The sequence below is a fragment of the Diadema antillarum genome, unplaced genomic scaffold (genome assembly GCF_040938485.1).
Source record: "Diadema antillarum isolate AM-2024a unplaced genomic scaffold, OU_Dant_1.0 scf00000103, whole genome shotgun sequence".
Taxonomy (NCBI): domain Eukaryota; kingdom Metazoa; phylum Echinodermata; class Echinoidea; order Diadematoida; family Diadematidae; genus Diadema; species Diadema antillarum.
The window spans coordinates 4209039-4224176 of record NW_027270992.1 but is presented as its reverse complement, the minus strand read 5'-3'; the positions used below and the strand labels follow the sequence as shown (position 1 = coordinate 4224176).

General features: G+C 40.0%; 1 protein-coding gene across 1 annotated transcript in view; it reads left to right on the top strand.

Moving 5' to 3' along the window:
- Nucleotides 1-12850, top strand: part of LOC139719029 (zonadhesin-like) — a 45351-nt gene extending 32501 nt beyond the window's left edge. Inside the window, exons 23-29 of the mRNA XM_071630472.1 lie at nucleotides 1442-1520; nucleotides 1935-2114; nucleotides 2596-2810; nucleotides 3291-3468; nucleotides 4523-4728; nucleotides 11379-11591; nucleotides 12644-12850. Coding sequence (XP_071486573.1) covers nucleotides 1442-1520; nucleotides 1935-2114; nucleotides 2596-2810; nucleotides 3291-3468; nucleotides 4523-4728; nucleotides 11379-11591; nucleotides 12644-12850 — 1278 coding nt within the window. The remainder of the gene's footprint in view (nucleotides 1-1441; nucleotides 1521-1934; nucleotides 2115-2595; nucleotides 2811-3290; nucleotides 3469-4522; nucleotides 4729-11378; nucleotides 11592-12643) is intronic.
- The last annotated feature ends 2288 nt before the right edge of the window (nucleotides 12851-15138 follow it).

The window sequence follows — 15138 nt, the reverse complement described above, 5'->3', positions numbered from 1 at the left end:
CTTCACAGAATTTTGACCTTTGACTTCTTTGACCTTTGACCTTGATTTTTGACCTATATTGTACATTGACTACAAAATGCTACTCCTTCGCCATTTCTAACCCGATTTCGATTATGTTTGCTTTGTGTGATGGCACTAGGTGAGGGCTTCAAAACTTCTACACAGAATTTTGACCCTTGACCTTGATTTTTGACATGTATTGTACATTTTGCTACAAAATGCTACTCCTTCGCCATTTCTAACCCGATTTCGATTCCATTTGCTTTATGTGATGGCACTAGGTGAGGGCTTCAAAACTTCTACACAGAATTTTGACCTTTGACCTTGATTTTTGGCCTGTATTGTACATTTTGCTACAAAATGCTACTCCTTCGCCATTTCTAACCCGATTTCACTTCCATTTGCTTTGTGTGATGGCACTAGGTGAGGACTTCAAAACTGCTACACAGAATTTTGACCTTTGACTTCTTTGACCTTTGACCTTTAGTTTTTACCTATATTGTACATTTTGCTACAAAATGCTACTTCCGGCGGGGACATATATTACGCACCGCATAATTTCTACTTTTCCTTGTTTGTATCTGTTGAAATATGGTAATTTCATAAACTGTTTGTTGACTATCATCATTAGATATGAACTCATATGGGTAAATAGTGTTCACCTTTTATATAGAAATTACCAGGCTTGATAGAAGTGTATGCCAATCAGAAGACGTAGAATTCATTTTCCACCATTTGGAATTTGAGTTTAATATTGTAAAAGGATCTACCAAGTCTTGTTAATCTGATCTGCCTTTATAGTGAATTGTTTTTTTAAAGTATTTTGAGATCAAAAGTGTAGAGAGATTTCAATCACAATACACAACTTTCATTCCTGAAGCGCCCTCCCCGCTCTGTAGTAGGTAGGTAGAATGTTACGTGATGATTGATCATACCCTAGCAGTAATATTTCCCATCAAGCTGCAAAATATTCTCCGTTGTATGAAAGATTGGTGGATACTGCTATGGCCTCATTCGTAAGTGATCGTAAAATGTTACTTGATTACCATGATCTGGTATGCTCTGAGATTGTAATACTTCCAACGTGCCTTTTTGGCTGATATTACTCATTTCTGTTGTTACTGAACTGAAATCATTTATATGCCACATTATTTCACTCATTTCTTATGCATATGTGTTTCCATTTTAGAGCAAAAGCAGACAGTTTCTGTGGGCACATGGAAACCATGTGTTATCTTAAATATGCAGTAGCTACATATAGCTTGGCGCATCACAGTACCACTGGTTTCAATCTGACCCTCCCCTTCCCTCCCCCTCCCATCCCATCCCATCCCCCCCCCCCCCCCCAAAAAAAAAAAAAAAAAATCAGATGGCAACCACTGGTCAGTTGGCTGAAGCCTGGTCTCATGGAACTGACTGCAATGGTTGTGCCACTTGCCAGAACCAAGATCCGTGCGTCCGCCGTGCCTCATACAACCAGCAGGCCTTTGAAATCTGCTCTGTCCTAACAGACAAGAATGGTAAGTAAACTCTTGACCCCTAGAAACAAAAAAGTAAAGAAAAGAAAAAGGACTTGAGTAAGGTGACTGTCAACACAAATCAAAATGATGAATTGATCCTTGATTGAATTAAAGGGTCAGATGTAAAGTGAGAGCAGTCCTTTTAAAACTAGAATGTTAAGTGGACCCAAGACTGAATGGGGAGTGCGGAGGGATGATATTCAGATGCCAGTCTTTAGTGTGTGTATTACAATCAGCTTGGTGTGTTCACGAAATGCCAGAAGGAAACTTGAATCCAAACCATAGTCTAAATCAGCAGTGCATTCCTGGTGGTTAGATACGAGTCACCTCTGAGAATTCTGTGAACTAGACACTGCCGTGACACCCAAAAATAGCTTCAACATCGAGCATCATCATCTCATTCGTCGCTACCAGGTCCTTTCTCGGCCTGCCATGCCACTGTGGACCCGGAACCCTTCTTCAATGCCTGCATGCAGGATCAGTGCTCCATTCTACCCGCCACAGACTTGGTGTGTGCCGACCTGGAGGCCTATGCAGACACCTGCCTGGGTCAAGGGATCAAGCTTCCCAACTGGAGAGTGGCAACTGGATGTGGTGAGTTTGTATAAATGTTTTTCTTTTCCTTCCTCTCTTAGAGAGATGTGATTTGAAGACACCATACCCTGCAACTTTCATTCATCAAAGAGTATGTGTCATATTTGCAGACCTCCAGCTTTTGTTTAAGGAGAAGTTTCCTATTCTTGGGGTAATTTCACTACACACTCCTCTATGGGAACTACTCTTTCATTTCCTAGTTATGAGCCAAATCCATATTTTTTTCAGTCACAATAGGACAGGTAGGTCAATGTCAGGTCAAACTTCGAGACTCACGCAAGCACGTCTCTTGAACCAGTGTACCATTGCTTGCTTTTTTTTCTTTGTGAAGTGGTGTAATTTGAATTGCATTTTTTTTCCCCATACACATGTGAATAAAAATGCTGGAAAAATGATTTGAATCTCACGTTTTCGGAGTGTATGAATGGGCCTGTTTGGCGCAACATTGGTTGATGTTCGATATCATATCGCATCATTGCAGGCTTTAGCTGTCCACCAGACATGGTCTACACATCCTGTTCAGACGGATTTGTCCGCCACTGTGGCCTGGACGAGTTGGAGACAACGTGCAGCAACCGTTGCTACGAGGGCTGCGAGTGCCGGCTGGGCAAGGTTCTGTCGGGCCGCGGCCAGTGCGTGAATCCTCACGAATGCGGCTGCACCATGTCACATGACCAAGACCGCTTCTACGCGTCGGTTAGTCTCAGTAACTCTTTACAATGTAACTGACCCGACTGTACTGAACTTGAAATGTATCATAATTATACCCCCGCCACACATTTTTTTGTTGTTGTTTATAGTTTGATTTGTTCAATTTTCAAAGACAATTTGATACCCGCAAAAAAAAAAAAAAAGTTAATTTCATGTGATTACTGCAAAAACACAAAGCTAAAAGCTACAGTATAGAGTCAGGACTGCCAGATGCAGATATTCCATCCAAGGTGCCTCTAGATTGTTTTGGTTCTTGTGATAAAAACTGGAAATAATGTTGCTACTTTTTCAGAGAAACACAAAATCTCACTTCAAAATACACCTGGCAAACAGGATAACTCATTAAATCATCTTATCTTCTGTGTGAATGTTGAACATCACTCAAAAGAAACCTTTATTGTGTAACCATGGTAACCACTTTATTATCAAAACACATTTCCTCCCACCCACCCCCACCTCCATCAGCCTGGTATGACCATTACCCAGTACGGTTGCCAGAAGTACTGCGAGTGTTCGGCTGGCAATACCCTGGAGTGTCAAGATTATCGCTGCAGTGACCAAGGCACCTGTGGGGCGGGCAAGGACCTCCGCTACGGCTGCCACTGCATGAGCGGTTACTCCGGCAACGGACACTACTGCCAAAGTAAGACATCTATAATAATCCCCCCCCCCCCCCACCTCCAAGTGTTTAATAGGAATAACATTGGGATAGGGAAGGGGTGAGCAGTAAATTTGCATTGATACATGTATAGTTCAGATTTTATGTGAGAACCAAACCCTGGGATATTGATTGAAGTGATTTTAAAGGGACTATACAGTTCTGGTTGAGGTGAGGATTCAGGTCTATAACATTTTTTGGTGAGATAATGAGAAATCTCTATGAAATATGAAAGAGCATGTAATTTCAAGAAGTATTCAACCGTTTATTTGATGAAAATTGGTCTTTAAATGGCGGAGATATCCAAGAAAGCGATCCTAATGAAATTGACTGGCCACGATCTTTATTAGGATCTCTTTGTTTTACCTTGTTTTTAGATATCTCAGTCATTTCAAAACCGATTTTTCATCAAATAAACTTTTGAGTCCCCTTAGAATTGTATGCTCTTTATCATTTCATAGAGTGGTTTCTGAATATCTTGCAAAACATTACAAGCTGAATAATCCTTACCTCAACCAGTGCTGTACAGTCCCTTTAATTGATTTGCTGTTGTTGTTTTCTGCCACTGCTGAAAAAGTCATGAATACTTTGGAACAGCAAGTAACCATATGGACCATTGGCTGTGAGTCCCCTCGGAAAGATTACACAATGAGGATAAAGAGCCTAGCCTAGGGGCACAGCCACTGATACCAGGAGACTTTAACAGTTCACTGGCGTTTTTCAACTGGTGGGATGTAAACCTGTCACAGGTGGGCTGCAATGTCAGCCAAAAACAGAATAAAAATTATTTACATTCAATCTAACTGGGCCTCAACTTTAGTAGGGGCCAATTAAAGCGGGCCTCTGGTTCAAAAAGGCTGAGAAGTGCAGCAATTAACAAATTTGTGTTCTGAATATCTTTTCCAGTAGTTGGCTTGCAAAATTCCCAAAAATAAAAACACCTAGAAAGATATTGTGTGTATCATGCACTAAAGCGTGATTGAATATGATCTTGTTATCATATTGGTGTGAAACTCTCCCCCCCCCCCCCCCCCTGCAGAGGAAGTGATTGAGTATCCAAGAATGCATGCCGTGGTGACCGAGGGCCAGGTGATGAAGCTGGACTGTGGCGACTACATGTTGGACATCCTGGACGTCGGCTACGGCAGCCTGGAGCTGGTGTGCGAGGGGGAGGACGAGGTCTGCGACGCACTGAGCTCCCGGGCCATGGTCCTGGAGATGTGCCAGGGGTACCAGAAGTGTGCGGTGAGTAGGAGCCCAGAAAAGGGGGTGCAGTTGATTCTCCTATAACTGTTTCTACCCATCACACTGCAATGTTGCAAAGTTAAATCGTGATTACAAATATTGAAAGCTGTAAACTACCAGTAGTAAACATTAACTAGAATATGTAATGCAGATTTTCTTTATCAGAAACTGGAAAAAATACATATTCATGTATGTTTTTGAAATGACATATTGTTATTTAAATTTGATTCAAACTGCTAGATATGTACAGTTTTCCACACTTTTGAGCCATGACATGATTTTGCCTCTAAGATACCTTTTTAATTGTGCATCAGTGTCTTAATAGATCCACAAAGGTTGGCAGCTCTGTAGGTAATTACACTGTGATAGTACTGTAATATGGTCTCACTACCAGCAGTGTACATTGTATTAGGCTCCACTTTCCTCTATTGATACTGATCTTCTAGAGTGGAGAACCATTATTTCGTTTGTTACCCTGTGCTTTTCAAGGGATGCATTTTCACACGAGAGCCAAGTGGGATACCCGGGCATGCATGAACTTCATTTAGAATCTCAGTTGATGAGTTTGGAGTATTCTATATTCCCTGTGCTACGGCAGTCCTACAATTATGAATGATATTAAGTGAAATTCATTTGCACATGTATTTCTCTTGCTGTGGTGTTGTTGTGCCTTCATCAGAATTGACCAGACCTTTGTTTGGAAATTGTGTGCATTATGACTGTTGCAAAAAGATAGCACATTTTCTAGTGTATCATATTTATATGATATGTGTTTGTGTGTGTATGTGTGTTTGTATGTATATGTATATGTATATATATATATATATATATATATATATATATATATATATATATATGTGTGTTTGTATGTATATGTTTGTATGTATATGTATATGTATATATATATATATATATATATATATATATATATATACATATACATATACATACAAACATATACATACAAACACACACACACATATATATATATATATATATATATATATATATATATATATATACATATACATATACATACAAACATATACATACAAACACACATATATATATATATATATATATATATATATATATATATATATATATACTGGTATAATTCTTGCTGTGTTCATGTTGTGTCTCCAGCATGTCCTTTGCAAGATTAATCTGACATATGAGAGATAAATGAAGGTCATGGCTGTTGCAAAGTGGTGACATGCTTTGTATTGTATTACAATTTACTTGTTTTTTGTATCCTGCAAGAAATTCTAAAACATAACGTTTGACTGATATAACTGCTTTTCGTTTGCTGTTGGAAAGTGATTGGATAGCATAATTTGTGTTGGCAGTTGGAGCTTGAGTATGTGTGTCGTGTCACTACAAAGCTGTATAGTGCAACATACTTGCAGACGTCGCTCCAGTGAAGTGAGGGCGACATCAGCTTTTTCTCAGATTTTCAGATTCTTTACTGCCTAGATAAAAATGTGCTCCCATAATATGTTCAATACTAGGTAGATGTTTTTGATGTCATTAAGTATACCTCATGTGTGATTATGTGCAGAGGAAAATAATTTAAAAAATAGAGATAACTATTTCAAGAGTAGGGAATATTATTGCAAATATTTTATCAAGAAATGGGCTCTTACGATATCATCTTTAAGATTCAGCCAACCCATATTAGATGCTGTTGATTTAGATTTCCTAACCATGCAACCAGATACAAATAATCATCTTGCCACAAGGAGGATGTGGTTAAAGTGGTCTGTATTAGTAGCTACAATCACATGTGAGGCGGGGCTGTCCCCGAAACCTCCAAAAGAACAGACAATGTGCAGGTACAGCACATCTCCCATAGGTCCGACGATACCTGTTCCTGTGCCAACAGTTGAGGTGGACTACTCCGGAACCGTCATAGTATCCAGAGTTCCATTGATGGATTCAACACTTTTCTAGACATTGTCAACTAGACCAACTTGGAGTAGGGAAACCCCCTCCCACTGGAAGTGCAATTTCAGACCGTGTTCAAGTTGGCTTGTAAATAGTCAAGTGTTAGTTTTCAGTTTCAGTTGTTGTTTTTATGCCTCCGCCAACGAAGTGGCCGGAGGCATTATGTTTTCGGGTCGTCCGTCCGTCCGTCCGTCCGTCCGTCCGTCCCGTTTTGTTTTTGTCGATATCTCAAGAACCGTGTGGTGGTTTTACATCAAACTTGGTATGAGGGTATATCCTGGGGGGATAATACTTTGTTTGGATTTTAGGGTCACAGGGTCAAAGGTCACAGGTTATTTTGTGAAAAAAAAAGGTTGAAAATTCATGTTTTTCTCCATATCTCGCAAATGGTTCAAGGTATCTTCATGGAACTTAGTATATATGCTTGTTCCAATGGGCAGTGATTATCTAGGGAAGTTGGGGGTCATGGTTCAAAGGTCAGGGGGTCAAAGGTCAAGGTCAACTCCTCAAAATATCACTACTTTCCTTATATTTATGCAATGCCTGAAGGTTTTTTTTTTTAAACTTGATGTATACATGTATTACCCAATATATATTCTGTGGGAAGTTTCTTGCCCAAAGGTCAAGTGAAAGTGCTGAATTGCACTTTTTCCTCCATATCTCAAAAGTAACTCAAGGTGTCATCATGAAACCTACATATTTATGCATGTTCAACCTAATAGTGATTCTCTTTGGAACTGTGAGGTCAAAGGTCAAAGGCCAGGTGTAGATAATGCTATTTTCCCATTTGATACTGAAATTATACTTTTTCTCAATACCTTGAAAATTACTCAATGCATAAACTTATAAAAGGGTCAAAAGTCAAGTAAAAATCATCAGTTCCCCAAATACCTGCACTCTGACATTTTAATCATTCATCCAATTGAACCTAGTTCTAGGAAAGTGAACATTCAGCACATTTGTGTCCAACCTGTCATTTTAATATTTTGCCAATTGTGTGAAACTGTCATCACACATTGTCAAGACACTGGGCCGAATGCATAAAACAAGCAATTGCTTGTAAGCAATTGCTTCAAGCAAAAGCACAAGCTCGTCTAGCAAAAGGGCTAGCTCAATCAATTGCTCAAATCCATATGCATAACCTTTTGCTAGTGCTTATACCTTTTGCTTGTCCCGCACAAGCAATTGCTTTCGTTTTCAACAAAAGGGACGTCACGCGTGTGCGAACACAAGAACAAAGGCGAGTGTGGCAGCATGTATTTGAAAGGGCATCTGTGTGCAGAAACATTTCCTGACATAGCAGAAGAGCTATTAAATGACACTCATAAATGTACACACAGACGCACACACACAACTATACACACACACACACGCACGCACACACACACACACACACACACACACACACACACACACACACACACACACGTATTACTGGCTGATTCCCATCACTGCTTACAGTAGCCCGGATCTGCCAGATCGCACGTGGAGAGGCGTCTTGCTCTCCACCGAAGTCAGACATCCTACCTGTTTTTCATCACATTTTGCGTGCTTACCACTGGACATTCCCGTTATTGACATGAAAAATTTGTTACTCTTCTTATGAGTAATTTCTTGTAGATTTTATACCACTTCTTCCCAAGTGTGGTCTTTCTTCCATGAATATGAAAATGATACTTAAAAGGGAACGTCTCAGATAAGCAAAAGCTCAAGCTCATTTCACAGAGCTTGGAAAATCGTAAGCAATTGCTAGCAAGAACAAGCGAAAGGTATGTTTTATGCATACGTTTTCAAGCAAATGCTTGGTCTCTAAGCAATTGCTTGCAGGCAGCAAGCAATTGCTTGTGCTTGTTAGCAAAAGCTTCTGCTCACAAGCAATTGCTTGTTTTTATGCATACGGATTCGAGTAAAAGGCTAGCACAAGCAATTGCTAGCGTTTATGCATCCGGCCCAATGTACTGTAGACCTATTAGGAGAACCATGCATTATGGCGGAGGCATATCAGTCGCCGTAGCGATATATCTAGTTTTATTTCTCCACTTGTACAAATGAAATTATTCTGACAAAATCAGCAATTTTCACATTAAAATGTAAATGAGAGTACTCAAAAGAAATAGATATAATCATGTGTATAATATATATACATATATTTCATCATATCTTAACCATAATCTGACTTGGATTTTTAATGTAGCTGTGTTATATCTAGGTGAGGCAGATTTAATCCCCAATTGGTTTCTTACAATTCTTTCTTACTTTTAACTGAAGGAACAAATGCATACAAACAGATAAACAATTTGAACTTCTGAGTATTTTCAACATCATTTGATTGAGAAGGACAACTCAGGGGAATATATAACAAGACAGAAACAAATCTGAAGGGACAAAGAAGGGGATATGTACCTGTGTAAACAGGAAAAAGTTGAAGGAAGAGAAGCAATAGTATACAGTATTTCTGAGTTTAGAGCTACAAGTCATACAGAAAAAACAACATCGACAACTAAGTTTTTCTGAGATTTTGTATGTAAAAAAGATGAGAATTTTAGGATAAAATCAGACAAACCAAATTGCAGAGGGCTTATAAAAATTGGATCTAAGATAAGAAAGTTGTGGAATTTTAGGTGTACCATGTTTTCACAAAACAATGGTAACAGTCACAACCACATACAAGTACTCAAATTGACAGCAGTGATGATGTCATCACGTCTCAAGTCTTTCATTGGACTGTGCGCAAATCTTCAATAGATTTTCCGTCTTGACATGAAATATAAGAGTATGGTGTATCCTTCGCATCAAATTGATGTAGTTTTGTATAATTTACCGTGCGATAATGACATTTAAGAGGTAAGAGGTTGCAGTTGTAAAATCATCAACAGAAAAAAAAATCTGTATTTTGATATTACTTTTGTGTATGAACAAATTAGATGCAATAACATTATCTCTTGTCCCACTGTATGCAGGGGCGGATCCAGGGAGGACCGCAACCGGAGCACGCCCCCCTTTACTTTTTGTTGAAACAAAAGAAATAAAAAGAAAAAAATGGGGGAGGGGTGCGTGCGCCCCCCTTTAATTTTGTAAACACGCCCCCTCTTTGCGGAATTCCTGGATCCGCCCCTGGTATGTGTATTTGGTAAACACCTATGACATTTAAAATTCTTTTTTACAATTTTATTTTTTTGCTTGTATCCGGTTTTGATAAAACTTCTTCAGTTTTATTCATCTGGTTTCACTCTATCCGTATGGTTTTGGAATCACACTTTGAAGGGGAAGGGATTTTCCCTACTGCAAGCTGGCCTGGAATGATGTCTATAGGAAAGTGTGGAGTCCATTAAGGAAATTCTGGAGAAATTCTGGCACATGAGGATCGACCAGAGAAATCCCCCCCCCCCCCTACAGATTCTTCTGCAAGTCAGGATATATGAGAGGAGACCGTGACTGCTAGGAAAAAAAAAATGGTCTGGATTTTAGGTCAAAGGTGGCAAAACTCCCCACCCCATTATTATGGACCTCCTTTTCCCTGGAATGACTTCTAGAGAGTGATGTTAAGCAGAAGTTTCACTGTTAAAAGTGTGGATTTCAGTACCATGAAGGTGCCCATCAAGTCTCTGACTTTGTACTTGTGGAGTGGGGGGGGGGGGGGGAAGAGGGGTAGTGCTGCTGAATTGCTGCTTGGGAATTTATTAACCCGTTGAGGATGGACTGATTTTGCTGTAACACACATTTCCCATAGACGCCTGCCTGAGTATTCTCGGGACTCATCTTCAACAGCTAGGTTAAGTGAAACTTAGATCAAGAGGAGACTCGGCCACACATCACATGTAAGGGGGGGGGGGGGGGGGGGTAGACAACTTTAAAAGCCTTTACTCTAACAACGTACAACCACCAGACACTGTGGCATTCAGTACATTTAGAGACATGCATACACTTCTAACAACCATTCATTGTGCAGGAACAACTGCCTAACTGTAAGCTTGCATGTAAATGCCTTGGCAAGAAGCACAAAGAGTTATCAACATTTGTGGGCGTGTCTCCCTGGACAGCAAGCCACACCCAAGGGGTGTGGCTTGCTGTCCAGGGGAGTGATAGGCTAGTGCTCTGAATATCTAATGAGGTTCACGTTTAAGGTGAGAGGGATTAGTTGATTTCAGATGCACAAAAATGAATTTGAGCGAGCAGCTATATCAAAACATATCTTAATGAATGAGGTTTATATCAGTCAATGTATTCAGACAAATGATGGCATGTTATATGCCGTTTCAGTGCTTACTGGAATAGACCCAAAGATTGAATTAAATGTCAGAGAGGTATTGGAAAGATGGAGCTGAGTTTACCCAATGATCTAGCAGAGACCTAATGTTGGATTTTGTGATATTGCATGGTGGTTGATGTTTTTAACCATTGTCTCCTTATCCTTTTTCTCTGAATTCTTTTCAGTCAATATTTCCAGATCATCTCCGGCTGGTTCCTGTTATTTTCACGACAGTGTCTATGCCAGGCATGTATGTTATGAAGGCCATGAAAAGTATCATGGGTTGAAGAATTCAAGAGCTGTGACCATGGTATAATGGAGGTTGTATAGAATAGTGCTCAGGATTCTTGGAAAGTGACGATTCTTCATTTTTCTCTCCCCTTTCCTTCCCAAAATTCCTCATTCCCAACCTCCATCTCCCCTTCCCACAATGCTTGCCCACATCCTGTCCCAGATACCAGCCTGTGACCGTCTCTTCGGCGACCCCTGCTTCACCCGGCGCCATTACCTCTCTGTCTACTACACCTGTCGGCGGCACCCAGCAGTCAAGCACCCCCGCCTGCCATACAGGAAGGTTATCTGCCAGGACCATCCGGTCATGCTCAACTGCAGGGGCGGCTACATCAACGTCTTGACCGCCAGCTACGGACGGTCAGCTGGACGAGAGGTGAGAAAGGGCAAGGATCTGGGTCTTGACAGGGGGGCGGGGATTTTGAAGTTATCTTTTTGATGTTGGAAACAGGGTTCAAGTAAGGGAACTTACAGAAACTGTTGTCATGGAAACATCTCATGAAGGTTTTGATCAAATTAGTTCCATTTGTATAACAGCCAGTGATATCATCACAATTTCGACAAGAATTAAAGCAGGATCGATAGAGGCTGCAAATGCCATCAATATGATCCTTATTCAAGTCACCAATGAATAAACAATTATCAAATCTGGGTTAGGTGCTTAGGATCAGAAATAAATAACTTGACTGTAGTCGGGGCACAGTACCTGTGTATTTTTTTTTTTTTTGACACAAGATCCTGCAGTCAGAGCACAAAATTCATATTCAGAGACAAAGTTGTGCTGAACGAATGATCACAAGGATTTGTGTGCCCAAATCAGCAAAGACGAGTGAATGTACAGAAAGCTGGGAGACTACTGGTAATCGCAATAAATCAAACATGTCATCCTATACTGGAGACATTAATATGAATCTCCGAAATCCAAGAAAAGACCAGTACATGAGGGAATTTTGAAGTTTCTAATGCTTTGCACACATCTGAGAACATACTAGGAAAGGTTTTGGACATACTCTAATAATAGGAAAAGAAACATTCTTTCAGTATAGAGATAGTTTTGTTCTAGTTATGATGTCGATTAAAAAGGTCCAAACTTTTGATCTTGGTTGAATCCTTGTTAGAGGCAAAAGCTAAAAAGTTAACCTTTACATTTTACCATTTATATTCGTCATCATACCTCTGATTAAGATTCTACAAGGATTGAGATCTCAGGCCCCCTTTGACTCAATTGTAGTCAAATGGCTTGCTACTTTCCCACTGGATAAAAAGGTCTCAGCAGCTTTTTTTTTTTTTTCTGCATTGTGATTTTGTGGCAGCATTTTACATGAGGAATCCTTTTTTGTTAAAGGACATACGATCTTGACCTACCAGTATTCATGACAGATGATGTACGTACATTCATTAATCTCTGTCTCTCTCTTTCTGCAATAGATATGTGCCCATGACAACATTGCCGATCAGTCGTGCCACGAGCCAACCTCGAGGGCGGTCGTCATGAAGCTCTGCCAGGGTCACGAGAAGTGTGAGATCTGGGCCAATGCACGGACCTTCCCTGACCCCTGCCCCAACACCTACAAGTACCTGGAGGTGCAGTACGAGTGTCTTGACTCCAAACTCCTGTACTACACTGGTGCCTAGATGCCAGCGGATTCGCTCCAACAAACCACACTCCTACCCTCCCCTTTCATCATCCTGTAAAAAGCACAAAAAAATAAACATATACGACCCATCACTACTTGGCAAATCTCTATGTCTGTAGGCGGCTTCGCTTCTTGTGTATGATTTCCCCCAAAGTGAAGTCTTCCATTCCATCTTTCAAGAGAAGCTGTTCCTACTGATATCTCATGTCATAATGTAAACTGTAAGAGCTGTTATTCGTGCAATTTGACGTCAAGGCTATCTTGCAAGGGCACTAATGCCTGTCTGTTCATGATATTGTCTTGTGTTGTTGAATTTATGGTCCAGCGATGATTCACAAAATGCATGATGAATATTAAATCCTCATGAAAATAACAGCTTTCACAGTATCCATTTTCTTCTTTCCTATTATCAGTTGTATATCTCACATTGCATGCAGACTAGTGTGTTTCACATTTCACTTGATCAATTAAACGAGCATTTAATTCTCACATATGTGACTGATGTGCTAAATTCAGAGCCACCAATGAATTCTATAATCCTAACATGGTTTCAATAGGCAATTGCCATTAATATTTCAATCTGTTTTCCATCTTTCTTTTTATAGAGATTTATGAGTACCTTTGAGTGATTCGCCTCTCATATGGCCAAGTCTCTTTGCTCGCTATCAATTATGAAATGCCATGAGTCATTGAGTAATTCTAAACTTACTTCCATCTGTATATCCAGTTTCGCACACTTCAAATATAGTTTTCTACGTGTGTTAGATTTGTCAGGGATTCACCCATCACCATGCATAGTACCTGATCTATCTGCCCCGAGCGCAGTGTCATCATGCGCGGAGATCCTTAGGCCTTGTTTAATGGCTGCTTGCAGTTTGGAGAAACCCATCTGACGGGTAGATCGCAGATGGCAGGGTTCGACTTGCAGATTAATCAGCCATGCAAGGGTGGGGGGAACATACGATTTGAGCTTTGAATTAGAGGCAAAAAGGATTGATAGGAACTAAAGTAGAATGATATCCAAACAATTTTCTCAACCTCATCCATCAATATCATATTTATGTATCACATAAAGAGAGCTTTTTGGCCCTTGTGTGTAACTAGTACATTTGACCCCGCAATACTTGGACCTCTCAGTATACCTACATAATGATCATTCAGAATCATAGACACGTTGTGTGTGTGTACTTTTTAAGTCACTTGGGGTACATGTAACCAAGACTTTAGGAGCCTGGGTACATGAATATTTTATCTCTTCACAGTAACATGAAGTCTATCAGACAACTTGTGCAGGCAAAGAAAGTGCACTGACATTGTTAACATACTGGAGAGCTGGAAAGTAGGAAGGAGAAATCGCTAAGTTAAATAAAAGTTTCCAGAGAGTAAAACGCCTTTGCGGGATAAAACTTCAAATCCCCATTTCTGCAATTATGTTTGCTCGCAGTAAACGTCTTTCTATGACTCGTTGATATTCCCCCACTCCTAGTAAGATACCTCCATGTTGAACTGTGTAACATCTGCTTCTATATCAACACTAGTAGTAATTGTATAATCAATTGAGGTACATTGTGCAATAAAGAAATATGCCACAGTGCATATTGGTTCAAACGGATATATGGTTCAGTGTTTGGCTCTTCGCTATAAATCATAAACTCAGTATAATGTTATGATATTTAATATGTTTTCTTTTACCCCTCTCTCTCTCTGCCTCTTCCCCCCCCCCCTCTCTCTCTCTCTCTCTCTCTCTCTCTCTCTCTCTCTCTCCACCCATTGTAATGTGACTCGCCAACATCAGGCTGATCAGGTTTTGTTTAGATTATTAAACAATCCCTTCCCCCCCCCCCCATCCAACATGCATACACTGATACACACACACACACATACATACACCAATCCCATGTGGCATTTATTTCTTGCCATATCCACATTCAGATAGAAACAAAAACTTGAAAACTTGAAATCCCAAGGTCAATTCACTTGTGACTCATGAGTCACTGTTGATTATTGATGCAAAGTTGTGATGAGAAAGAGTATGAGTTCAGAAGCGAAACAAAGGCAGAAACACAAGGAAGAAAACTAGGCAGGCAAAATAAAGCGGTAAAAGAGCTAAAGTGCTTTTAAGCTCCAATCATGCAGTAATATGTGCATACTGATTGATATTGTGGTTTATTCTGATACAACTGTCCATCTCTAAATGTGACTTTTTTATGGTTGAAAATCCAGTTTTGTTTGTTTTTGTTTTTTGAGGGTTTTTTTTTTTTTATTGTGGGAAACAGCCTGTCAGAC